Source organism: Schistocerca gregaria, chromosome 2 (assembly GCF_023897955.1).
Source record: "Schistocerca gregaria isolate iqSchGreg1 chromosome 2, iqSchGreg1.2, whole genome shotgun sequence".
In the NCBI taxonomy this organism is placed as follows: domain Eukaryota; kingdom Metazoa; phylum Arthropoda; class Insecta; order Orthoptera; family Acrididae; genus Schistocerca; species Schistocerca gregaria.
The window spans coordinates 203,512,639-203,539,980 of record NC_064921.1 but is presented as its reverse complement, the minus strand read 5'-3'; the positions used below and the strand labels follow the sequence as shown (position 1 = coordinate 203,539,980).

The 27,342-nt window shown below is 43.7% G+C and overlaps 1 protein-coding gene across 1 annotated transcript in view; it reads right to left on the bottom strand.

Annotated features, from left to right (window-relative positions):
* Positions 1–27,342, bottom strand: part of LOC126336688 (organic cation transporter protein-like) — a 164,700-nt gene that overhangs the window by 88,297 nt on the left and 49,061 nt on the right. Inside the window, exon 2 of the mRNA XM_050000636.1 lies at positions 3,090–3,276. Within this exon, the coding sequence (XP_049856593.1) occupies positions 3,090–3,276 (187 nt within the window). The remainder of the gene's footprint in view (positions 1–3,089; positions 3,277–27,342) is intronic.

Genomic DNA, 27,342 nt, shown 5'->3' with positions numbered 1-27,342 from the left:
TAATTATTGTAATTGAATCTGCCCTTGTGAGGCGCCTGTAGTTCCATTATTTCGTGACTGGTCATTTGTTTGTTTTAACTGTTCATGTTACAAGGTTGTCATTGAGTTTGCCCTGTAGGGGGCCATTATTTTTTACGCATGTGTGGGACCGGTGGTACCTGATTTGTTTCATTTAATGTACTGCCTGGAAGAGAGCGCAAGGGTGACGTGTGAAATAAAATGTGATTGCAAGATTACCCCTTTGTAAACCCACTGAGGTAGTGGTGGATGAATTCTAATGCTGCAGATTTGTTCTTGAGTTAAGTAATTACCCTTTGTAACTAAACAGTTCTCGTCTCTTAATTTGGCGTTCATATGAAGGAGTCTTGCATCTAAACTTGTTTTGAAATTGTTAGGGACTTCTGTACAGCAATTGAGAAAAAATTAAATTGTAGCACGAGAAAAACTGGTGTGTATAAAACTTGTGATAATGGGTCCCGCTGCAATTTGTTGTAGTGTACGAGTATTTTAAGGGCTTTGCTAAACTGGATTTATCACAATGTTGTTGCTATCTGTTTGTTGTTATAAATTTGTTTAAGATACCGTTGGGATTTTAAATTTTTTATAACAAGTAGTTATCAAACTTGAGTTGAAACTTTTAATTGGTGTTATAATTGCTTTGGGGTCAAATATGAAACTACCGTATCCCAGGTATTTCACCCTTGATGTAGGATCAGTGTAAGTATCATCAGTTAAGAGTAAGCCGTGCTTAAAAGGAGAAAAAATAAAACGTGGTAGGACAATGTGTTTTTAATAACTGTTGAGTAAGAATTGTTTTTTAGTAAAATTTGTTTTAAAGGATCTCTGAATTGATGTTAGCCCGGCACCTTACCACTTCTTCATAGCGCCTACCTAACCAAAGCTTATTAAATGTGTAGAAGCACTGCCTGGAAAGCGGTTTTTTCCGTTGCTAAGCCTCGCCTTCGTGGGGAATTTAAACAGTTTTAAAATTTTACGTATGGTTTATTTTTCTGGCTCAATGCAAACTTGTATTGGTTTGACTAGTTTCGACCACACTAGATAATTTCCAGATCTGTGTATTTGCGAAAGCAATTCGTCGTATCTACACAAGAAACATCATAATTCTGTGTATAGTTGCTGCGCAGGCACTACATTAATTCGAGGATGATCGAGTGTGCTCGAAGCTAGTCGTACTATACAAGAAATGTGCAACTGAGACGGAAAAGTAAACGATATATATAAAAAAAACAATTTTAAACATCGACGCAATTGGCGAATTCTTCCACGCCGAATACGTCGTCTACAGTGAAAACTGAAAGGAGAACTTGTCGCTGCAGTCAGAAGTCTTAACACCTGATGACGAGGGCGCAAAAGCTACCGGAATCTCGGTAATTTTGTCTTTTTTATTATTTTATTTTTAGTCTTTTCTATAGGACTTTTAAGGAAACGTAATGTTCTTTTTTTGTTTTAGAAGTGAACAAGTCACAGCTACGGCCTGAATTTTCAGAGAAAGAGACAGATGGAAATATGTGTGTGTGTGAAATCTTATGGCACTAAACTGCTAAGGTCATCAGTCCCTAAGTTTACACACTACTTAACGTAAATTATCCTAAGGACAAACCCACACACCCATGCCCGAAGGAGGACTTGAACCTCCGCCGGGACCAGCCGGACAGTCTATGACTGCAGCGCCTAGACCGCTCGGCTAATTCCGCGCGGCAGATGGAAATAAATGAAACCAAATACTTTCGTGGAGTTATGTACCGCCTATGGAACTAAATGAAGGCAATTTGTTTCTTGCCATACGCGTTCCGCTTCTTGCATTTGGGAAGCATCATCAGTGGCCTGAAATACATGTTTCTTTTTTATGCATACGAGTGCAATAAACTTATTATGTGATGGATATAATATGCTGCTATATTACATTTTGTCGTGTTTTTCTCTTGCTTTTTAGGTTAGAAGCAACTTTTGTAGTACAAGTTCCGTATTGTGAATGTATCGTTCGGTGTTACGATTACGAGCGCTGTTAACACATATGTGTGGTCTTGGAAATGTTCTTCACTTGTTGTGTGTGTGTGTGTGTCTGTTTGTGCACGCGCGCGCGAATGTGTACTTTTTTGAGTTGGTGTGTGGTGTGTGGGGGTGTTTGTTTTTGGTGTGTGCAGATGTTTTTTGTGTGTGTGTAATTTGCTATGTGAAAAAATGGTTATGGGTTTGTGTGTGTATATTTCGCTATTTCGCTGTGTACAATATATATATATATATATATATATATATATATATATATATATATATATATATATATATATATATATATATATATGAAGGCAGTTTGTTTCTTGCCACACACGTTTGGCTTCTTTTATTTGGGAAGATTCATCAGTGGCCTGAAAAAAATACATTTTCACACAGCAAAATACACACAGACTAATATATATATATATATATATATATATATATATATATATATATATATATATATATTAGTCTGTGTGTATTTTGCTGTGTGAAAATGTATTTTTTTTCAGGCCACTGATGAAGCCAAACGTGTGTGGCAAGAAACAAACTTCCTTCATTTAGTTGCATAGACGGGACATACCTCCACGAATTTAGAGCATGTAAAGGAAAAGGCGGAAAACAGTTAACAATGATGCAGCCAAATCCATATTTGAGAACTGAGAACATTTACGAGAACAGCCAACAAAAAAAATGGCTCTCAGCACTACGGGACTTAACTTCTGAGGTCATCAGTCCCCTAGAACTACTTAAACCTAACTAACCTAAGGACATCACACACACATCCATGTCCGAGGCAGGAGTCGAACTTGCAACCGTAGCGGTCGCTCGGTTCCAGACTGTAGCGCCTAGAACTGCTCGGCCACTGCGGCCGGCAGAACAGCCAACAGCTGTTCTCGTTGAGATATCGAGTTGTAGCAGCACGAGCAGATCAACAACGTGAAACGGAAGGAGCTCTTATTGTCGTCTGTGGTATTTACGTACTTTCCGCCAGTTTTCGACACCACCGAATTCGTCGGTTTTTGGATCGCGCAGAACTAGCAAGTAACAGCGGCGAGCTGCAGGAGCCGTACCTCCATGGCGATGGTGGAGTAGGGCACCTCGTCGCTGTCGAACTCCCAGCCCCTGGAGCAGGGCCGCGTGGGCCAGCCGGGGTCCGCCGCCTGCACGGTGGACAGGTTGAGCGCCGCCCAGTCCAGCGCGTACTCGCGGCACTTGGAGAAGCCGCCGGACTCGGCCGGCGGGATCGCCAGCGCCTTCCTGCAACAGGCAGCGGCACGCCGTCCAACACTACTGCTCTGCTGTGAATGCACTGGCTGACACAAAATCTGAAGACCCAGAAGACAGGGTCGGCAGTCAGCGTAACTTCGCACACGTACACACCATCCACGGTTATGTAAAGTATTAGAGCTACAATTCTCCGTGATAACTAGATCGGCCACCAGAGTGTATTGGCGTTAATCGCGTTTAGATTTGCTGCCACGCCTTGTAGGATGTATAAGGGGCGTGAACAGCGTCAGACTCGAGGCCTCAGTGCGAGGGACCACATACGCATGTGAGACAGAGTTGTCAGCATCTGACACGAGTTTGGAAGGAGCCTCATTTGGTTTTCGATTTGATCAGCTGATCGAATCGAGTAACACCCAGATTTGTGGTACAATTGAATGCGACAGTGGTCTGATGTTAGACAATCCGGTAACGTGAGGGCAGGCATGCTACTACTCAATCGATCAAGTGAGACCACCACAAGGGAGTATCGCAGTATTGTGCGCCATCGTGACCCCTTCATATCTGCACCAGCCGTCTCAGATCAAGTAATAGACTCCCGACGAGGTTCTGTGTCATATCCACAGCAGGGAATAAGTATCCCATGCGTAGACTGCAGTTAACACCTAGACACAAACGACTGTGTTTGATGTGGTGCCACGACCAGAGAACATGGGATGCTGATGAATGGCGTCACATTTCCTTCAGCGATTAATCGCAGTTCAGCACTACCCCAGATGAGTATCGTCACCGAGTATGACAGCGATCGGGGAAGAGGTTCCATTCTTCCACTGTTTTTGAGACGCACAGTGATCTTACTGCTAGCGTCATGCTGTGAGGAGCCATCAAGTATGAATTCGGATCACTGGTAGTGAAAGGGGGGGGGGGGGACTTAGTTAGCATAACGGTACATCAAATGGCTCTGAGCCCTATGGGACTTAACATCTGAGGTCATCAGTCCCCTAGACTTAGAACTACTGAAACCTAACTAACCTAAGGACATCACACACACCCATGCCCGAGGCAGGATTCGAACCTGCGATAGTAGCGGTTGCGCAGTTCCAGACTGAAGCGCCTAGAACCGCTCGGCCACATCGGCCGGCCAACGGTACATCACACACGCTCTGCGTCCTCATATGTCTTCTCTCACGTGACAGTATCGTGGTGCCATTTTTCAATTGGACAATGTTTCTCCACACATTGCACATGTCTCTATGAAGTATCTGCACGATATTGAGGTATTCTCGTGGCCAGGAAGATCCTCCGATCTGTTCCTTGTAGAACATGCGGGAGAAGTGAGCTGTATACCACTGCCAGTATTCCAAGATATCAAATACCATTTGTGGGCAGCTTACCTCAGGAGCGGATACAACAGCTTCTTAATCGGATCAGTGCATGCATCAGGACAGAGAGGATGCAACGCCATACTTATAAGTGTGATTCTGCCAAGTTAGTCGTAAATTTGATGAGATATTGTAGCCAATGAAATAACGTCACATACCCTCTCGACAGTGATTCGCTCCCTTCTGGGTTCTTCGCTTTTTGTGTTAGGTAGTGTGGCTTTTGATATTGAACTGCAATGCGGGTACAACAGAAATAAGACAGCAGGTCCACGTATTGCCCTTGTGATGCGTGCATACTTTTCATAACGCTGTCTGTATTTACACTTCGACATGAAATGATGACCGGGAGTCCCTACCTGGGGAAGTTCGTCCAACGAGCTGCAAGTTTTTTCAGCTGACGCCACACTGAGCGAGTTGCGTGTCGATGATGATCATGAGGAAGAGAGCAGAACAGCCAGCCCCTGAACGAAGGGAATCTCCGACCTGGCGAGAAATCGAGTCCTGGCACGCTGCAGGACAGGCAGCCGTACGACAACACAGCTGCTAGGATATATACCTCTGCAAGTACTCCATGTGTTCATACGCATTGTTTCAAGGCAATGCTTACCATTCTGGCAAGTAATACCTCATTTTCGATTCCTCCGAGGCTGCTGGTCCTGACTGTCTGTTAAAGGAAGGAAGGAATATTGGGTTTAACGTCCCATCACAGTGGGGTCATTAGAGACTGAGTATTAGCTCGGATGGTGCAAGATAGGGAAAGAAATCGGATTTGCCCTTTTAAAGGAACCATCGCGACATTTGCCTGGAGTGATTTAGGGGAATCTAAATCTGAATGGCCGGACGCGGGTTGAACCGTCGTCCTGCCGAACGCGAGTCCAGTGCGCTAACCACCACGCCACCACACTCGGTCTGACAGTCTATTACACTGAATTGTTTCTTCAGCGACGTGTTCTTCTCTAGCTTTAAGATTCATTAACATTCACACATAGTTTATACAGAACTGCAGAATTTTATAAACAAACGACCCTGATGTGTGGTAGAACAGATACATATCCATATTTTAAAATTATTTTTAGTCATTGACATCACTTGTTGTCCTTGTGTCAATGTGCCAACATATTTTATCCTTACTACAATTTTCGATTTTATATTATCATGGTAATTATGATTTCATATGATAGGTCATTGATGATGATTCAGAACCGAAACGCAGAGGAAAATAAACTGTCTGTAGCATTATTACAGACAGTGGAATGTTATGCATTTTTTTTTTAAATTTGTGCACGCTTTCGACCATCGACAAAGTAAGACACTTTTATTCAGTTATAGTCAATTGAATTGGCGCACTCTCCTTGTAAGTATTCGCAACTGCGGATTCTACGTAGCGTAAAGACTATGTACTTAGATACAGAATCCGATTATAACAATTTTGTCCTTTTACAAAGGGATTTGAAACTGTAATTGGCTATCCTGAAATCAGCGTTCTTCGACACAGTTCCGCAATATCTGTTACCTTTCTTTATCAGCTTTCTTTTCCTCAACACACGATTCCTCTTTTCTCGATATACGATATCTACGCTAAAACGCCTACTATTTTTTCACAACACTTCCGATCTTGTAGTGCATCGACGCTGGCATTGATTTCTCCATGTTTTTCCTGTGCAATAGAACTATGTCGCGATCGTGCTCACCTGGTCGGGTGCATGACGCTTGACTTGGCTTGGAAGCTCTTCCCGCAGTTCTTCTTTTGTTTTCCTCTTTACTGCCGAGTTTAGGCAACGTCAACAGGATGACGATGATGCCATGAGTTCTTCGGCGTACAAATCAGGGTCATTAGCGCCTTTACGATCTTTGGGACGAGTGAGAGAGTTAAAGGAAATCCATAAAAGTTTCAACATGAACCGGACCACTTTCTTAAAAAAACACAACACTTACACTTACACTTACACACACACACACACACACACACACACACACACACACACACACACATACACATTAAAACCAATTCAATCGTCTGTTCTGATGCCGTCAGTTAGGGAAAACACAATTAATGATGCAAAACAGTACAGCAGAAATTGCAGCTCGCTGATAACTGGACTAATAAAGGATGGGGAAGTTACTCTTCACAACACTAACATCTCCAACCTAACAGGTTAGGGTTGAGCCTGGACAATTGACAATATTTTAAAACAGTCGTCTCGTCATCCGCTAAAATAGAGGGCAGATGTGCAGTTAAATCTATTGTTGCCCTCTCGCCAGAAAATAAAATTAAGTGCTCTAGGATATCTAAAATGTGTGTCACCAATGAACAGATCTTGACACCAGAGAAAAAAGTCATGTGTATAGGGACTATGACCCGCACGGAGTCCAGTCAGTAGGACCTCGTCCAGCCTGTGCGACAGCAAATCTGTTAGTTTTTCTGGTGTCAAAGCACATGACTGACACACTCTTCCATCCATGTAGTCCAGAACGCAAGGGTAGTATTCACCTGTTATTACACTACTCTGTACAGGGTAATCAATACTTTCGTTTCTCAGAAAACACAAGCCACAACATGAAACCGACTTATGTTTCTTTATGCGTGCATCCACTGTTTCGAGTTCTGTTCCAACTCTGATGTGGTTTGATGAATATACAGCTATTCCGTAGCAAAAAACTGGCGATTATATCAGTTGAATTTTTCAATACTATTCAGACGTTGAAACTTCCTGGCAGATTAAAACTGTGTGCCGGACCGAGACTCGAACTCGGAACCTATGCCTTTCGCGGGCTAGTGATCTACCAACTGAGCTACCCAAGCACGACTCACGCCCCGTCCTCACAGCTTTACTTCTGCCAGTACCTTCCAAACGTTACGGAAGCTCTCCTGCGAACCTTGCAAAACTAGCACTCTTAAAAAAAAAAGGATATTGCGGAGACATGGCTTAGCCACAGCCTGGGGAATGTTTCCAGAATAGGATTTTCACTCTGCCGCCAGAGTGTACGCTAAGCCATGTCCCCGCAATATTCTTTCTTTGAGGGGTACTAGTTCTGCAAGGTTCGCAGGAGAGCTTCTGTAAAATTTGGAAGGTAGGAGACGAGGTACTGGCAGAAGTAAAGCTGTGAGGACGGGGCGTGAGTCGTGCTTGGGTAGCTCAGTTGGTAGAGCACTTTCCCGCGAAAGGCACAGGTCCTGAGTTCGAGTCTCGGTGTGGCATACAGTTTTAATCTACCAGGAAGTTTCATTTCAGCTGCAGAGTGAAAATCTCATTCTGGTATTCAGACGTTGTTAATAAATTCGTAATGTCGAGTGGTTTTGCTTAATATTCAACAAATACGACACGCTTTCTTCATCTTTCTTTCGCTACTGTCTTTATCCCGCATTGTGCGCAGGGTCGGCAGGGTTAAGTACGGATTTGGCAAGGTTAAGTTAAGGGGTGGGCGAATGCCCTTCCTGCCGCCACCCCGTACCCCCCTCCCCCTCCCTGGGACGGAATTAGTGTACCCCAGGTGTCTGCGTCCAGTGTAAACCGTGAAATAGTGTGAACGTGTTTCAAATATCTGCGAGTCGTGTAACTGAGGCGGGACGTGGGGACCAGTCCGGTATTCACCTAGGACGATGTGGAAAACCGCGTAAAAACCACATCCAGGCTGGTCGGCACACCGGCCGCCGTCGTTAATCCGCCGGGCGTTTCGATACAGGACCGGCGCGCCTACCCGAGTCCAGGAGGCCGCGCGTTGGCGCTCTCGGCTATCCTGGCGGGTTTCAACAAATACGACACACATCTTACACGAAATGTTCTTACAGGCAATCTAATATTGTAAGATTCTTGGTACAGTTGGATGTGATGTGCCTACGTTGTCAGCTATTTAATATACACAAGCTGCAGCTTGAACCCACCTCTAGCTACTTCCGCTCCAGTTGATGCATGACAATCTGGCTCGACAGCGAGTTGTCAGCCTATTGGCGAACAGCACAGTGTCAAATTTGTCACTCATACGAGGCAGCGGTAAAATACAGGGAGCGAAATGCTATTTACAATTTGTAGAGAAACCAGATGGCAGTTATAAAAGTCGAGGGGTATGAAAGGGAAGCAGTGGTTGGGAAGGGAGAGAGACAGGGTTGTTGCCTCTCCCCGATGTTATTCAATCTGTATATTGGGCAAGCAGTAAAGGAAACAAAAGAAAAATTCGGAGTAGGTATTAAAATCCATGAAGAAGAAATAAAAACCTTAAGGTTCGCCGATGACATTGTAATTCTGTCAGAGACAGCAAAGGACTTGGAAGAGCAGTTGAACGGAATGGACTGTGTCTTGAAAGGAGGAAATAAGATGAACATCAACAAAAGCAAAACTAGGATAATGGAATGTAGTCGAATTAAGTCGGGTGATGCTGAGGGAATTAGATTAGGAAATGAGGCACTTAAAGTAGTAAAGGAGTTTTGCTGTTTGGGGAGCAAAACAACTGATGATGTTCGAAGTAGAGAGGATATAAAATGTAGACTGGCAATGGCAAGGAAAGCGTTTCTGAAGAAGAGAAACTTGTTAACACGAGTATAGATTCAAGTGTCAAGAAGTCATTTCTGAAAGTATTTGTATGGAGTGTAGCCATGTCTGGAAGTGAAACGTGGACGATAAGTAGTTTCGACATGAAGATAATAGAAGCTTTCGAAATGTGGTGCTACAGAAGAATGCTGAAGATTAGATGGGTAGATCACGTAACTGATGAGGAGGTATTGAATAGAATTGGGGAGAAGAGGAGTTTGTGGCACAACTTGACTAGAAGAAGGGACCGGTTGGTAGGACATGTTCTGAGGCATAAAGGGATCACCAATTTAGTATTGGAGGGCAGCATGGAGGGTAAAAATCGTAGAGGGAGACCAAGAGATGAATAAACTAATCAGATTCAGAAGGATGTAGGTCGCAGTAGGTACTGGGAGATGAAGAAGCTTGCATAGGATAGAGTAGCAAGGAAAGCTGCATCAAACCAGTCTCAGAACTGAAGACCACAACAACAGCAACGAGGCCTTCTTGGTTTCTATGTCAATGTGCTCATTCTCCTTTATTCCCAGGTGCTCAGGGACCAAACAGAATACCGTCAGCTTTCCAAGCTGTTGCATCGAGAGGAGAGAATCTTGTACAAGATTTTGTCAAAAGAGGAGACACGTTTATCTAGGCAGGACATCTGACTGCTTGGCACATAGGCGTGGGAAGTCGTGGCGGCGAGGCGGCAGGCAGGAAGGGGGAAGAACAGCGCAGGTTCTCTTGAAGGCGCGGCAGACGGTGGAGAGGAGCTGGGCGTCCCCGTGTCTCAGGTGAGGCGCGGGCTTAGCACCAGACCTTCAGCGCCGCTCCCGCTCTCCACCTCATTTTTGGGGCATCGAGTAGCGGTCGGATACCGGCCGGTGGACGGCCCTCACTCCACAAAAGCCTGTTTCATCGGCTTCGCATAAAACACACAGAAGTGGCGCAGGCGTCGCCCTTTGTTTGGCACCTCGCGGTATCTGTTTCACAACGGGGCAGTCGCCAGCCGCCACAATGGCCGCCCGGGACTCGCTAATGGCGAGAGGTCACGATCCGCTGACGCCTCTGAATGACCGCGCGCAGCCACGGCGGGGCTGGGCTGCGGGCTGCAGCGGCAGTCCGCAGTCTCCTGTTAGCCCCGTCCAAACAGTCCGGCTGCAAAGCTGGGGCCCCTGCCGTACTCAGACATCGGGAGTGACACCCTGTCCAGTGTGTGTCCTGCTTCTCAGTAAAAGTGACCAGGCCGCTGTCACTTCTGAGATACATCGGTATAGCAAAGGCTTCCATTTGATTAAAATATTAAAAAACTAAAAATCCGTCTCGATTGCGAAAAAAGCACCTAGTGTTGAGTGTTAACCCAGGTTTCGGAGTAGATAACTACACCTTCTTCAGAACAACAATAAAACCCACAAGTGCCTAAGAAGACCTTTGTCAATGATTAAGAGAGCACCATAGCTATACATGTATAAACGAGAAAGAAAAGGAAAACACAAACAGTACATATGTACAAAGTCAAATACACTACTTAATGGTGTATGCTCCACCTCACACCGGCCTATGTTCGATGGGCCATGACCCGCCATAAACTGCAGCTACAAACGGTATCTCACTTACAAGCCTGACCCGCTACCTTTGCACATGCGCAAGACAAGGGAAATTACTTGAATGCGCATGCTCATACGAATAAGAGAAAGCTTATCCATGGGTCGTGGCTAAATAGCCCTTATATTCCCAACCGCGGAATGACAACAGAAGAAACTCTTAAAAACTATACCTAAAGCCAGTAGTTAGCCTGGAAGGTTGGGGGGGGGGGGGGGCGGGGGGGGCTGAGGGGACGTAATCTAAAGATGTCGTGGTGATAAAGATACAGGGATAAGACATGAGGTTCTTAACTGGCTAAAATCACCTTCATCGTAAAAGGAAAATGAGGATAAAAGGAAAGAATATAAACAGCTTGACGAACCGCGCTCGCCAATCAGCGCGCGCATGTGATAATCCACAGGTATCAGATTTACAAGTATGAAGAACAACGTAAAGGCGCGAAACCTTCAAAATATTTTCTGTCTCTTACTAGGAGTTGGTCATTGAGGATATTGTCTTTAACGTGTTGCAGATGCTTAAAGATCTGCATTTCTTCCAAAACATCCAGTTTTAAGCCCTTAACCTCGGCATGAAGTAACTCGATATTAACTGGAGGGCTCGGCGCATGAGCCGTTTGCACGAGGTGTTCCGCATAAATCTGATATCTGGGGATTATCACATGCGCGCGCTGATTGGCGAGCGCGGTTGGTCAAGCTGTTCATCTTCTTTCTTTTTATCCTCATTTTCCTTTTACGATGAAGTTGATTTTAGCCCGTTAAACACCTCACGTTTTATCCCTATATCTTTATCACCACGTCGTCTTTAGATTACGTCCGCTCAGCCCCCCCCCCCCCTCCATGGCTAACTACTGGCTTCAGGTATAGTTTTTAGGAGTTTCTTCTATTGTCATAGGTAGCTTCACATATAAGTTTATTTACTAGCATAAGCAAGCGAGTGCAGTTATTTTTAGATTACGTCTCTTATTTAGCTCCTCTCTTGTTCTATTCATTTCATTTTTTGATATACGTTGATCCACGGTTGGGAATATGTGGGCTATTTAGCCCCGACCCATGGATAAACTTTCTTGTATTCGTATGCACATGCGCATTCAATTAACTTCCCTTGTCTTACGCTTGTGCATAGATAGCGGGTCAGGCTTGTAAGTGAGCGACCGTTTGTAGCTGCAGTTTATGGCGGGTCATGGCCCATCGAACATAGGTCGATGTGCGGTGCAGCGTACACCATTAAGTTAAGTAGTGTATTTGACTTTGTACATATGTACTGTTTGTGTTTTCCTTTTCTTTTTCGTTTATAAAGGTATAGCTATGTTGTTCTCTTAATCATTGACAAAGGTCTTCTTGGACACTTGTGGGTTTTATTGTTGTTCTGAAGAAGGTGTAGTTATCTACGCCGAAACCTGGGTTAACACTTAACACTAGGTGCTTTTTTCGCAATCGAGGAGGGTTTTTAGTTTTTTAATATTTTAACCAACGATTACTGACGCGCTGCGATGTTGAAGGTTCTTACATTAAAGGCGGAGCGTTTGAAAAATCCGTGCAAAAATAAAAACTGCTTACGTGTTTGGGGTAAAACTTTTTTATTTTTCGACATAGTCTTCTCTTAGACTTACACACTTCTTCCAACGTTGCTCTAATTTGTTAATCCCTTCCGAATAATAGGAATTGTCCAAGTCTCCAAAATAGCTATTAGTTGCTGCAATCACCTTCTCGTTTGAGTAAAATCTTTGTCCCGCCAGCCATTTCTTCAAATTGGGGAACAAATAGTAGTTCGAGGGAGCCAAGTCTGCAGAATAGGGAGGATGTGAAACGAGTTGGAATCATATTTCCATTAATTTTCCGACCACAACTGCTGAGGTGTGTGCTGATGCATTGTCGTGATGGAAAATGACTTTTTTTGCGGTCCAATCGCTGGCGTTTTTCTTGCAGCTCGGTTTTGAAACGGTCCAATAACGATGAATAATATCCACCTGTAATAGTTTTACCATTTTCCAGACAGTCGATGAGGATTACCCCTTGCGAATCCCTAAAGACAGTCGCCATAACCTTTCCGGCCCAAAAAATGGTCTTCGCCTTTTTTGGTGCAGATTCTCCCTTTTTAACCCATTGTTTAGATTGTTGTTTGGTCTCAGGAGTATAGTAATGTATTCATGTTTCATCCACAGTGACGAAAAGACCCTTAAAGTCCTGCGGATTCTTCCTGAACAGCTGCAAACCATCATTGCAACACTTCAGACGATTCCGTTTTTGGTCAAGCGTGAGCAATCGCGGAACTCATCTTGCGGATAGCTTTCTCACGTCCAAATGTTTATGCAAAATATTATGTACCCTTTCATTCGAGATACTCACAGCACTAGCAATCTCACGCACCTTAACTCTTCTGTCATCCATCACCATATCACGGATTTTATCAAGGATTTCTGAAGTCGTAACCTCCACAGGGTGTCCAGAACGTTCAGCATCACTTGTGCCCATGTGGCCACTCCGAAAACATTGAAACCTCTCAAAACTGTTCTAATCTAAGGTGCTGAGTCACCGTAATGTTTATCAAGCTTCTCTTTAGGCTCCTGTGGCGTTTTGCCTTTCATAAAGTAATGTTTAATCACCACACGAAATTCTTTTTCGTCCATTTTTTGACAATCACTCGACTTCCTTGATTCACAAGAATGCCAAACACAAATAAATAGACCAATATGGCTGAATCTTGGTGTGCGTTCTTTCCAAAGATGCTACTAACTAAACATGACCTCGATACGCGCTGGTGGTGCCATCTCTCAGACTGAGCATGTACTTTTCAAACGCCCCTCGTAACACACAAGATCGTACTGTTACGCCTCTCCGTGTTCTTGAACACTGCACCGTCTGGCACAAACACAGCGAAACGATGCCATAGGAACAGTTGTGCTGCCTTCATTGTGGTGGCCACGCTCTACGAAATAAGGAGGGTATTCAGAGTGAAAGAGCTCTTATTCAAGAGGCTGGCAAAGGTGAAAATGTTAGCCAGAGTCTGTGAAGGGTGAAGTTGTGTGATACCACAACTCCAGCCAGGCACCTTCGGAGCCGATTAAACAAAAAGAGGTGAACAAATTGAGGCTGCTACGGCCTTTTGTCCTTCCTGGGGTGGGGATGCGCTGTTGAAGAAGCACTGGTAGGCAGGCTGTCACAAATACCCGATCCCTCCCCCCCCCCCCCCCTCCCCAAACCAGACCCTCATTCTCAGATGTTCGCTGAAATTCTCTGTACACCGTATCGACGTGCGCTGCTCACTTTGAGGTGGAGACTGCTGCAGTGCCACATGAAGTACGTCACCTACCAAGGATTACATCTCCAGTAGCAGCAGGAAACCGCCTGTGCTGCGGACCGTATGCAGACGACTTAGCTCCCTTACATCACTCGGTCTCCCTTGGGTAACTTCCTCCCGTTGGCGGCCATCTCTCTAGTGGGACACCTATTCGAACCCGGGCTGAGAACGGTCTGGTCTGTCTGCGTACCAGTTTCCTGAAGGCTTCCATTAACGCTGATTATCACCCACGGCGGGCACACGCCTTCGACGTTGATTCTGCTGAGGGCTACGAGTTGAATACCGTCCAGGATTGCCTGATGACGACGGACCTCTGAGCTACATGGCCCACTGTCTCATCCCGAGGTTGATGGCCTTTTCTCCAATGGCGACCACACCCAGTGCCTAACATGAATAAAACCAATTCAGCTAGGGATGTCTTATTATTGGTTCGACTTATCTACTTTTTCGTGCATAGGACGTATTACTGCCGACGACCATCCCTCTGAAAAATGCTCTTCGTCCCGAACTGTACTTGTAATATGTGCCACTTCGATGATCGTAATCTCATTCGGACATTGATCGCTATCTCCTGTTCTGACAATGTCAGACATTTTCACTAAAATCCACTATTTTTCTGCAAGTCAGTAATGTTTCTAGTGCATATCTGGTACATTAAGGAGACGAGGCTGATAGTTTTACAGGTTTTTTTTTACTTTCCTTTTTCCTTTTCTGTGAAGTAAAATAATCGGAGCATTGTTCTAGGCTTGAGGAGTTATCTTCTTACGCAGACACTCTGTGAACAATCTTGTGTTGCGCTCCTTGGTGTACATTATATTTGCAAGGAATTTTCAACAGCACCAAACAAGATTCCGCAATTCAAAACCATTTTTCAGTGTACTTGCTACCTAGATTGATTTTTGTCTTAGGTTTGGAAACTACAGTTTATTGAAGAGAACATATGGTCCTTTCCACCTAGTCAGTTATGGTGCTCATCCAAGTATTGAAGTGTTAAATCCCTCCCCCCCCCCCCCCCCCACCCACTCTCATTACTGACACTAGTCAGTTATGGTGCTCATCCAAGTAATGAAGTGTTAAATGCACCCCCCCACCCACCCACTCTCATTACTGACACATTAAGATAATATGGCTGATAGTGGCCTTTCTTGGTGGACGCTCCACTCTGCGGCGGAGTGAGCTAACAGCATATTCAGCGTCAGTTTCGATCCTCGAGACACGACGTACAGACAAGGCGTTAGAATACTTTTCCTAACGGGCAGTAAAACCTGGTGCAAAAAGTTCTCTTGCACCCTGTTTTGAAGTATTATTGTAGATAAGGAAGTACAATTCTGAGAAATTATTCGTTGTATCTACATTGAACTGCATTTTTAAAATTATTATTTTTAGTTACTACCTGTAGGGTTTTGTCAGTTTACCTCACCTAGAACAACTTTCCTTATATTTAGTAAGACCCAATTATACCCAGTTACTTGACGTAACTAAAAAATTAACGTATCTGAGTCCTGTATGAAGTAAGTAATGACACTGCAGAAGTAAGTTTCTACGTGCCCTGAAATTTTGTTCATTGCGGCCAATGGCCTTCATAGGTTACAGAGACGCGTCTCTGCAGATCAACGTGGAAGTCTGAGCAACTGAGGTAGGATGGACGTACTGTGAAAGCTGCATGGAAATTAACAATTGTAAGGAGTGATTGAAGAGTGGACGCGGAAGAGATAATTTGTTTTAAAATTTTGATCAATTGTTTAATTAACATTTCCTTTAAATTAGCAGGCTAATTTCGCGGGGACTGAAAGGATTAAAATTCGACTAGACATATCAGTATGGTCCTGAGGAACTGCAGAACTGTCTTGAGGGCTACTGTACAATTATTGTTAAACTTTCAAATAGTTAAGTGATTAACTAATTTCTTAATTAACTTCGTTTCAAAGCCTTTGTCTCTGTTTGTCATGCCAGGGCACGGCAACATGACCGTTTCGCGGAGTGATCTTCCTTCAGTTTTCCGTTAAAAATAGAAGTAGTGTCAGGCTCTAAACGACTCCTAGGGCGCTCGGTATACTGTTTGTGTCTATCAACTTCAGAGTGCAGACTCATCCGCGATGCCCCTATAGAAGGAAATGAGGGCGCCACCTCCTGCTACATGGCAATTGAGTTGAGGAGAGAGGAGAACTATTTGTCCAGGAGACAGGCATGAAAAGGACGAATCTTATTTGGTTAGCTCATATTTCGTTCAAATTTCTCACGAGCCTCTGTGCCGATCGCGTACTTCCTGCGACCGCGATTTTATGTTAGCGCAGTATGGGACGCCAGCTCCTGAAGTTCCGAGATGGTAGGAGTATATGAAAGCGACAGTAGGCATTAGATCCGATTAGTGTCCGATTCACAACACAGCTGTACCGTTGGGCGCTGCTCCGGAGAGGACACGCCCGGCTTTGGCCACCACATCTAATGAAGTAGTAATGTCATAGCTGGCTTCGAGTTCCATTTCCCTCGTACTTCTGTATGCGCAGGCTTTAGTACAAGGATAATTCCCTTACCTTTGTGGCCTGTCGAAGCTTTTTCCAAATTTGATTCGACTCCTCAGCGAACGCAGTAATTCTGTCATCCTTAATCACTGTTCTGTATGATGTCTACTGCAATGTCTGAAACTGTTAAATGTTCATCTTATTTCCTAAAATCTGTGGTGTCGAAGTGAGAGGTACTACTTGTGAGTGACCTTTGTTTCTCCTACGTTTCGTAAACCAGGCAGTAATAAACCAGCTACAATCAAAGCAACAGATGGCTAGGTGTTATTACGTCGTTGCAGAGGTGTGGTTTCCCCATTATGCATGTTGTATTCGCATAATGTCAGTTTTGTAGGAAGCAATTACTTTATTAGGCGGCAACAGCACTATCACCTATTGATTCAGATGAGAAATCTATATTCACCCCAGTATCAATTTCCGCATTAACTGAAAGTATTAATTTGGTAACTCCCTTTCTCGGGCACTAAACATCAATCCAAGGAGAATCAATCAAGTTCTCTCGATCTTCGACAGAGGAAGCGACGAAAACAGAAACCGCATACCTGATAATACCACAACAAGTACTTTCGGTAGCACTAAGGTCATGAGGCTGCAGAACGAAATTCCTAAGTGTCCTTGAATTTTATACATTGAACACAAGGGTCTCTAGAGGTTTGATGGACGCAGCTCTACAGATAAACGTGTAAATCTGAGCGACTGAGGTAGAAGATGTAATATTCCATGGAACACAATAGACCGTTTCGTAAATTCATTGTACAAAGTGATTAGTCACTGTTACTAACAGGGTTCATTCTGAATAAATAAGACTGTACCTTAACCACGCTCTTCCGACAACTTGCATTTATTGGCCTTGCGCGTGACTTTCAGGAAAGATACCAACATACCTTTGAAGGACGGCTTGCTTGTACATCAGCTGTTGGGTGAGAATTGCCGGTGGGATTATTCGTTCATGCTGAGTTCCTGGTGGGAGCCGCACGCTAAGCTGTCCACCTTGGATTACGAAAAGCTGTAAACCTGATACTTCCGAAAATGTCAGGAAGGCTTCTTCTTTTAAAAGGCTAGGCCTTGTCTCTGCAGTCACAGCTTTCTTTCTTAAGCAGTACTGTTCATCTCCTTGTATGAAGAACATTCCATCTCACAGATCATCGGATGTTCGCTTTGCGTTGGCCTATAATTTTCGGTAGTGATTTCTTCGCCTCTATCTCTTGAAGAACTACATCATTCGTTTTCCTGTCAGTCCAGCTACTTCTTTTACTTCTCCTCCAGATGTTAGTCACCTAGGACGAGCTAAGCCTCTTGTGTACTCCATTGACGCAAATGCGAAGTCAGTATTGTGGCATAGCCACCTGACTGATGACAGTGTAAGACAACTAGACGAAGCCATTATGGAACTCAATCTACATGTATTGAATACACCTCACAATCCGCCCACCTACGAAGGTAGAATCGGAGCAACGTCAAATATTGACGCCACTTTAGCAAATAGGCAGCGGCGTGATGCGTGAAATACTGGAAGGTTGCGAGTGAAATGACATCGAGTGACCACAATATCATTCACTATACCATCACTGGAAGGGAAATCCAAGACGACACAGAAAACGTGCGCATAAGGTCCAAATATAAGAGTGAAGGACGCCAACCGGGAAGAACTAAGAAGAGTGTTTCAGTGTCCAGGCACCCCATCGTTGGATGATAATGTAGATGTTAAAGTACAAGAACTGGCAGTGACTATACATAGAGCAAAGGAACCATCGATGATTATCAGCAGAGGTAATTATACAGTAGTGCCTAGCGTCTCCGAGGCGCTGCAGAAATTAAGAGACGAAACAAGAAGAGCCAGGAAATTATACCAAAGCAGCATGACTCAAGAAGAAAGAGTCCGAATGTTACATAGATACAGTTATTTTAAACAGAGATGTAAGGAAGACTCGTGGAAAACAAAAAAAAGAACGATGGAATCAATTCGTGCAGGATAACTTAGAAACCGACCCCTTGGGTGTATCACATAAAATAGTCTGCGAGAACTCAGAAGGAATGATGGGACGGTAACAAAAAGTTGGGAACAGTCAGCTGCCCTGATAATGGAAACACTGCTTCCTGACGATGGAGAAGAAGGCCAGACAGATGATCAGCGTTTGTTACGGGACATGTTATATGAAGAACACAGGAACAATAAACTTGCGCACCCCTTCGCACAAGAAGAAATTAGGCATATAATTTTACGAGTGAAAAAGAAAAAATCTACAGTACCGGACGGGATCCCTGGCGAAGTAATACAAGCCTTGTGTGACCAATTGGATAGGTACTTGTGCGACCTGCACAATGAGTGTCTCTTGCAAGGAAGAGTCCCTTGACGGTGGAAGAACTCGGAAGTGGTAATAATTAGTAAAAGTTAAAGTAAGGCTATCACACACACGATCATGTGTAAATGACATTAAAAGCGCAGTCTCCAGACACGTCTCAGTCGATCATCGGGTGTCAATTCCAAGCGGGACTCATCACTAAAGAAACTTCTACTCCATTCAATGAGACTCCAGCAGAAAACGTGTATGGAGACACCTCACGCAGTGGAGGATACTAACTCTTTTGCACAGCGGTACGCTGACAATATTCTACGTCTTGTGTTGTTTACCCTTAGTGATATGCTATCTTGGACTTAAATTTAAGCAAGATAGTGCCTGCCCGCAAACGGCGAGGATTTCTACTGCTTGTCCTCGAGCTTGCCAAACCATAGCGTAGTCAGCAAGGTCGCCAGATCTATCCCCATCTGAGATCTTTTGGAGCACTACGGGTAGGGCTCACCACCTCCTCGGAATTTTGACGATGTAACTCTCCAGCTGGACAGAATTTGGCACGATATCCTTCAGGATGACATTCAACAATTCTGTCAATCAGTGCCAAGCCGAATAAATGCGTGCAAAAGGGCCAGAGGTAGACCAACGCATTATTGACTTGCTCAGTTTGTGAAGTTCTTTGCCTTGAATAAACCATACAATTTCTCTGAAATTGTAATGTTGTTTGTGTATAGATGTACATCACATGTGCCTAATTCCCGTCCCATGCCGAAAGTTCCTTTGTGGTGCGTCTTTTTGTCTTAGAATGTGTTTGTACTTGGAGACAAGGAGGCTCTCCATGCTTTCAAAAGGTATAACTAATATATTTTACCATTACAATATGCACAATGAAGTACCGAGTAAGCACACCGTCTTCAGGCCAAAAGTGGCCATCCAAATGCCGACGATGCCCGACAGCGCTTAACTTCGGTGATCTGACGGGAACCGGTCTATCCACTACGATAAGGCCGTTGCCCAAAGTACCGAGTAATACAAGAATTTCAGCTGAATCGAAACACAACTACAACTTTTATCAGATGAGATCTTCAGAGCCAAGGAACAAGGTGATATGGAAGACGTAGTTCTCCTTCAGTTCGAAACGCACCAGACTCAGTTCCGTTCAATGATTTTTAACGAACGTGTGATGTTATGGAGTAACAAATGCATTTGTGCCTGGTTTGAGGATTTCTGGTTAGGGACGACAACACGTTGTTTTCGATGGAGACCCATCGACGTACGTGGGAGCAACTTCAGGGGTGCTCCAGAGAAGAATGTTGGAACCCTTGCTCTACTTTTTGTATATAAATGACCTGGAAGATCGTATTAGTAGTTGCCTCAGAAGTTTTGCAACTGAAACAGTTATCTGGAATGAATCAGTGCCTGAAAAAATCTGCATAAACGTTCGATCAGATCTTGATAGCATTTCAGAGCGGAGTAATTTTGTTTCACTTGTTCAGTGATAGAAAACTCTGCACTTTACAGAACTCAAAAATGACTATAACATCAATGATTCAAATTTTCAGCCAACTCGTTGTTATAACTGTGTGTAAGAATTTGTAAGAATATGAAATGGAACGGTTCAAAATGGTTCAAATGGCTCTGAGGACTATGAGACTTAACATCTGAGGTCATCAGTCGCCTATAACTTAGAACTAATTAAACCTAACTAACCTAAGGACGTCACACACATCCATGCCCGAGGCAGGATTCGAACCTGCGACTGTAGCAGTCGCGCGGTTTCGGACTGAAGCGCCTAGAACCGCTGAGCCACCTCGACCGGCTGGAATGGAAAGACCACGCAGACTTTGTTGTATGTAAAGCAGCTGACAATAATCGGTAGATTAGTAGCATACTGGCAAAATGCCGTCAAAGGGTGGTTACGAAAAGCTCCGATCGTAGAATTTTGTTCCAGTGTGTGGGGCCCATCCCAAATAGGGGTTTTGGACGTACACAGAAATGGCAACACAAATGATTTCATGTGCGTTAGACCCATGGGAGAACATGACGGAGATGCTGAAGATAGAGTCTTGGTAGCCCAAGGAAGCCGGCTGACAACTTATGAAGACACACCATTATGTGAGCAACCTGTGAATGTGCTCCACACCTTTACGTATCACTCTTCTACCGACCACGAAGGGAATATTAAACTAAATGCAGCGCGCACAGGTATCTAAGCAATAGCTTTCACCTAGGATTCCTGTAAAACGTGTGTGAGCAATGAGCAGAATCATACATGTGAAGGTTTCAACGTAAGAATTTTGGGAGTATGTACATTTTTTTTATATAGCGGTCAACTAGACGTTACTTTTAATACTTACATCTTGTTACTGGATTTTAAAACTGGAGAACTGTCTTATTTTTGCGGCGATTAGTGCTCTTTTGCCAGCCGGAGTGGCTGCGCGGTTCTAGGCGCTACAGTCTGGAGCCAAGCGACCGCTGAGGTCGCAGGTTCGAATCCTGCCTCGGGCATGGATGTGTGTGATGTCCTTAGGTTAGTTAGGTTTAATTAGTTCTAAGTTACAGGCGACTGATGACCTCAGAAGTTAAGTCGCATAGTGCTCAGAGCCATTTTTGTGTTCTTTTGACAAATTCAGCCGGAACAGTTCATCGTAAATAGGGTAGAGTGCTTATAACCATGTCGATGTGCGGTAAAGGAAACTGTAAGAATAGTCCAGATTGGCCAACATTAGAAAATACTTAACAGCAGTAGCATTTGTCGACAGCATGCACTGTATTGAGTAAGTCGTTCAGAAACCTTTTCTTCTTTGTACTATTTTAGCAAAGAGTTATTTTGTACGTCGGCAGTAGAAGGGAACTGGGAAGCCTCACACTCAGCGGACTGTGTGGGAAAGCACAGGCTTTTTTGTGCGTGCGACACCTTTTATCGCTGGCAGTAACGTTGTTTTTCCTGATCCACTTTGTATCCCTTTGCCGTGGTACCAGCGGTGGAGACTTCACAGAGCCCGCGCGGCCTGTGACCGCTCAGCCGGGGTGAGCCGCACCTCGCACCCTCCCTAACCCGCCCCCCCCCCCCCTCCCCCAGTGTCCGCTTTGCTGCAGCTCACTCCGCCACGCCCACCGCCGGTTATGCGACGCACGAGCGCGAATGCCACAGCCTCACCGTCCTCAGTGAGACGTGGGCGGCGAGCCGCCTCGCAAATCCAAGTTCACAGCTTCTCAACATGACTCAAGCGCGGGTGTGCGATTAAAATGTGCCGTTACTCTGGGTTAAACGTAAATACTGGTCCAGAAGGAAGAAAAGTTGGCAATTCAGCCTAAGGGACAGTAACGGCCTCCCTACTTGAAAACGTACGAACTGCCTCTGCTAGTGGATTTGCGGTGCGCTTTTGTCTCGCTACGAGATGGTATTCGGAAGCGAGCACAGATTGTCTGGATGTTAAGCTGTTGGCACACAAATTTTGTGACGTCATTCCTTTTATTTCACGTTAAGGGATCATTTTGTCACGTGATATTTTGGCAACGTGCCACGTATAGTATAGCCAATAGTAAGCAAGAACGCTGCCTAATTACCCGATGAACGAACTTGTAAACGATTGACAACCAGTTGCGTGAATGGCGGCCGTATGTTGTGTGAACGGGCTCACTATTATGACTGCGTTAGTAGGAACTAACGGAAATTCTGGGATAAAGGATTATGGCCACTTCTAAATTAGGTACTGGTATCGTATGCTGAGTTTTGTTTCAGTTTATAGTCGTTTCGTTATCACAAGGAACTTTCTGGGGAAGTGAATATAGTTCACTTTTCGTGAATATTTTCACGGAAGATTTAAATCTTTGTAAATTTCATAAATAATTAATGACACACTAATGTGGAACCACGGATTTGGCACTGTTATCCTAGTTGGGGTACACTGTGCCTACGTTTATCATTTAAAGACGCTGCGACAAGATCTTATACGAGTTTATAGTTCGTAGCCAGTACTCGGAGCGCTTCAGTAGACAATAATCTTTCTTGAACGGCCTCGTTCATCGTATAAAAAGGGCTTAAGTCACAAGCAGTGAGCAAGATGCCGTACAGTACTTGTGTTCAGCAGAAGCCCATGTTTTGTGGGTTTTATTTTGTACGTAACACTTTGTGAATGTATGCTGCTTCTGAATGTCTCTAAAAATGGCTCTGAGCTATGGGACTTAACATCTGAGCTCAGCAGTCCCCTAGAACCTAGAACTACTTAAACCTAACTAACCTAAGGACATCACACACATCCATGGCCGAGGCAGGATTCGAATCTGCGCCCGTAGCAGGAGCGCGGTACCGGACTGAACTCGTAGAAGCGCTCGGCCCGCTGAATGTCTCGAGAATGAATCATTATTGGCGCCTTCCGTTGTAATAAACTGACGGGAAACGTCGTATTTGTGGTTAAGGAATTTTTTTATTTAGTTATTTTCGAGTTAAGGCAATGGATCGTTGAAGATTCATGAAAATGTGTCGTTATTGTTAGAATTTGTTATAATTAAACGTCAGTTAGTAATATTTTGGTGAGTTTCAGCATGGGGTAGTTGGTTGGACGCCGGGTAATAGAAAGGAGGGTAGACCAGTAGAGGCTTAGCATCCTGTTGTGTACAATTCTTTTTTTTCGCCTTCACACTTTCTAAAAGGTTATGGAACTTTCCTATGAAATTAATAGAAATAATTTCTCTAACATTTGTTGTTATTTAAATATAAATACAGTCTCTGTTAGGAGTGAATTTTTTCCATTTGGCGAAATTTTATAAGCTTATGGCTTCTGAGTAGAATGTATCTTTCATTTTTAACGTTCGCAGATGCTGAAGTTTTGATTTATGTGTACCACAGACAGAACAACATAACTAGGATATGGTCCAGAGAGGAAATATGCGTTTTACCAGAGCTGATGTAGTAATTCCACGCGCGTCCATTTTAGTGGGCAAACCGTATTGTTTCCGAGCCAAATAAAGCCGACAACTGCCGCTGGAGAGGGCTGAGAACGCAAAATTAAATGAACCAGCTCGCCCGCTGTGCCGACGGTGCTGCAGCTCACGATACTGGATATCCTGTCTGTGCGCACGTCAGCGTTAGCTGCCTCATCCAGTGTGCCGACAGTTTTAGCCCACAAATCTGATGTCACAAGAAAAACGTTGACTACAGATACTGAACATGTATTTTTCATTTTAGGGCATGTCATTGTAGAAATTATCTTCTAGTTTTGATCAATGATATTTCCTGTGGGAATATGTGCCAGGGTGTTTAAATGTGGTGTCACATATTCCTGTAAGGTTTAGTATCGCTCAAAATCAGAAGAAAAGTTATTATAATGACGAGTCCATAAATCAGTGCCTGTTGAGATATGGGCCGATCTGTCCTCACACTCCCTTCTGACGGTTACTTAGAAGCAGACACTATAGCCAAAGCTGCATTCCGAGATAACTTTCAGCCCTTTTTCACAGTGAATTGCGCACTGTTTCAAATACTCCTGGCTCCATCCGGATTGCATCACTTACACTGGTCGAACGTCCCTGCAACGTCGGCCCTCCCTGCCATCGAATCTTGAAACATCCCGCGTCTCTTAGAAAATGGGGTGGAGTCCTGTCTTGCATAAAACACAGTCGTTGTGTCTGTGCTAGGGTAACGTTCTCCAATAGCGCTGGTAATTAATCGCGCAGAAATCAGCGATGCATAGCACATGTTAATCTGTTTGCTAAAATGTGTGGTCTTATGAATCTGTCACCGACAATTCCAACCAATACACTGATAGCCTACTGACACGATCCTGATGCCTCACTTCTCTGATTGATCGATTATTTACTGTTGCCCACACATATTGTGCTAGATTACTATGCTGTCTCTTGTGGTGGTCTACACCGCCGAATACGAAAATTACTTGTCACAATTAAAACAGCCTGTTTCTCAACAAGTATTGTTGATTTTCGCACATGTCATTATAGAACTTATCTTCTAGTTTTGACTAACGATATTTTCTGTAGGAATATTGACAATAAAAAAAATAAAAAACGACATGTATAGTCTCACATCGCTTCGAAACCTATATGCAAGCATACATATATCATGTGCCCCAGAAATACGTTGACTGTTATGGTCAATATCTTGCGCCTGTTCCTTTTTCACATATTATTACATTGGGAGTGTCAATGTCACGCAGATGGGACGTTGTTGCATTCACAATTTAACATATTTAGATAACTCGACCTGTTGACTAACGTTAGCCAGTATTTCGCATATGTTTCCTAAAAATCATCCTTAGCATACAATATGGGAAATCTACATCTACACCTATACTACACAACCCATTACGATGTGTGGCAGAGGGTACTTCCTGAACCACTGGTATTGCTCCACCCCCTGTCGTTATCTCTTTCTCCTTTCCAAGTCTTCAAGTCGCGAATGGTTTCCCTGAGAGAACAACCGTCATCAAGACTCCATATGAGCTCTAATCACGATTTTTTCATGAAATATATCGCAGCGGAAGAGCTATGGAACAGCGAATCACAACATGATGCCCAACGTCTCCCTTTTTGAGTATACCAACGGAAATACTATGGTTTATAAGTATACAGTTACTTTGCGCCTATGCTGTAGAATAATGTGTATCAGGCTCACTCACGTTGGGCCAAACTGCACGCGAGCACGAAGCGCGGACCGCATGTTGGCCGAGAATCGGCCTTTCTCGGCTTTGTTCGTTACTTCTCGGAAGTACTCAGTTCAGCGCGACATTTCATTTAGCATTGCGGAGCAGCATATTTCGGTCAGTACGAATAGCTTCAGTTCGGCAGAATCGTGGTATCAACGCTGGTTAACGCTTCGCTATTTTTTCGTAGCATAAAAAGAATTCCCAGGTCGTTTGGGAGAGTCTCAAGCATTTGAAACTGAACGGGAATGACAGAAAAGAGGGGTGAGAATTCACAATATTATCGACGACACTGCAGATTTGCCATGGAACGACATTACAACACAATGCAGAAAGAATTTTAAGATTTAGTTGACGATGAAAGAGCAAAAAATTGCAACGACAGACAGATGGGATTAATTCTTTGGTACATCAAGAGGCACTTTGTGCTAAGTTAGCAGGCACGAATCACGTGATGAAACTGGTGGTTCGAACTGTAAATTTTCTGAAGTCCCGTGTACAATTCCACTGTCAGCTGCAACAGTTTTGGATAGAATTGAACGACGAGAATGGAAACTATGCGTTACGGCAATACGTTTTTTCTTCTGAAAAAACTATACTTTCTTTAGTTAGCAATTAGCAAATTTTGCTGTTGGTTGTTATCAGGCAATAGCTAATAAGAAAATTACATTATATTCCTCATGTCATGATCCATACAGGAGTGTGGAATGACCAACATATGCTGGGATGTTTCTCAGGTTTGAGCTTAAGTATTTAGAACGAAAAAAAAAAAAGAAATCCATGCACTGGTTTAATTTGTTCTTGTATTGTGATAGATATACATATTAATATAGGAGAACTTGGTCTAGTGTCTAAGGTAGCTAATTCCCCACAGAAAATCTGAATTCTTTGTGGCCAAATTTTAGTCGGCAACAGAGTGAAGAAGTTGTTCGCAATTTACTATTCACTGTCACCAGATGTGTTGAGGCCTGTGTTTTGGACCCATCGTGGTGCCTTGCGTGGCGATGGGGCTCATTGGATTGGACGGGGAGATACTCTCTTTGAGTGGAGTTAATCTTCTGTGAAGTCAATACTTTCAACTTTGTCAAGAAAACGCAAACCCAACATTTCTCTGTATAGGCACTCTCCACCGTGATGTGGTGCACCCGTACAACTGACAGCTAGGACACGGAAGTCCAAGTGACAGCCGTGCACTTGGGTGTAGACACCTTTTTGTTACCATTTTGTTACTACAGAAGAGAAAACGTTTAATTTATTTTCATCGCAATCGTTGATTCATTCAAATTTTGTAAATGGTATCGCACTAAGGAGACAAAATCTTTTGTACCTGTTACTTCAAGGAATTCATTATCATGCAACAGCTCAGTTAATTCATTACAATAACAAAAGCAAACTGAGGATAATCGAATGTAGCCGAATTAAGTCGGGTGATGCTGAGGGAATTAAATTAGGAAATGAAACACTGAAAGTAGTAAAGGAGTTTTGCTATTTGAGGAGCAAAATAACTGATGATGGTCGAAGTTGAGAAGATATAAAATGTAGAGTGGCAATGGCAAGGAAAGCGCTTCTGAAGAAGAAAAATTTTTTAACATCGAGTATAGATTTAAATGTGAGGAAGTCGTTTCTGAAAGTATTTGTATGGAGTGTAGCCATGTGTGGAAGTGAAACATGGAAGATAAAAAGTTTGGACAAGAAGAGAATAGAAGCTTTCGAAATGTGGTGCTACAGAACAATGCTGAAGATGAGATGGGTAGATCACATAACTAATGAGGAGGTACTGAATAGAATTGGGGAAAAGAGGAGTTTGTGGCACAACTTGACTAGAAGAAGGCATC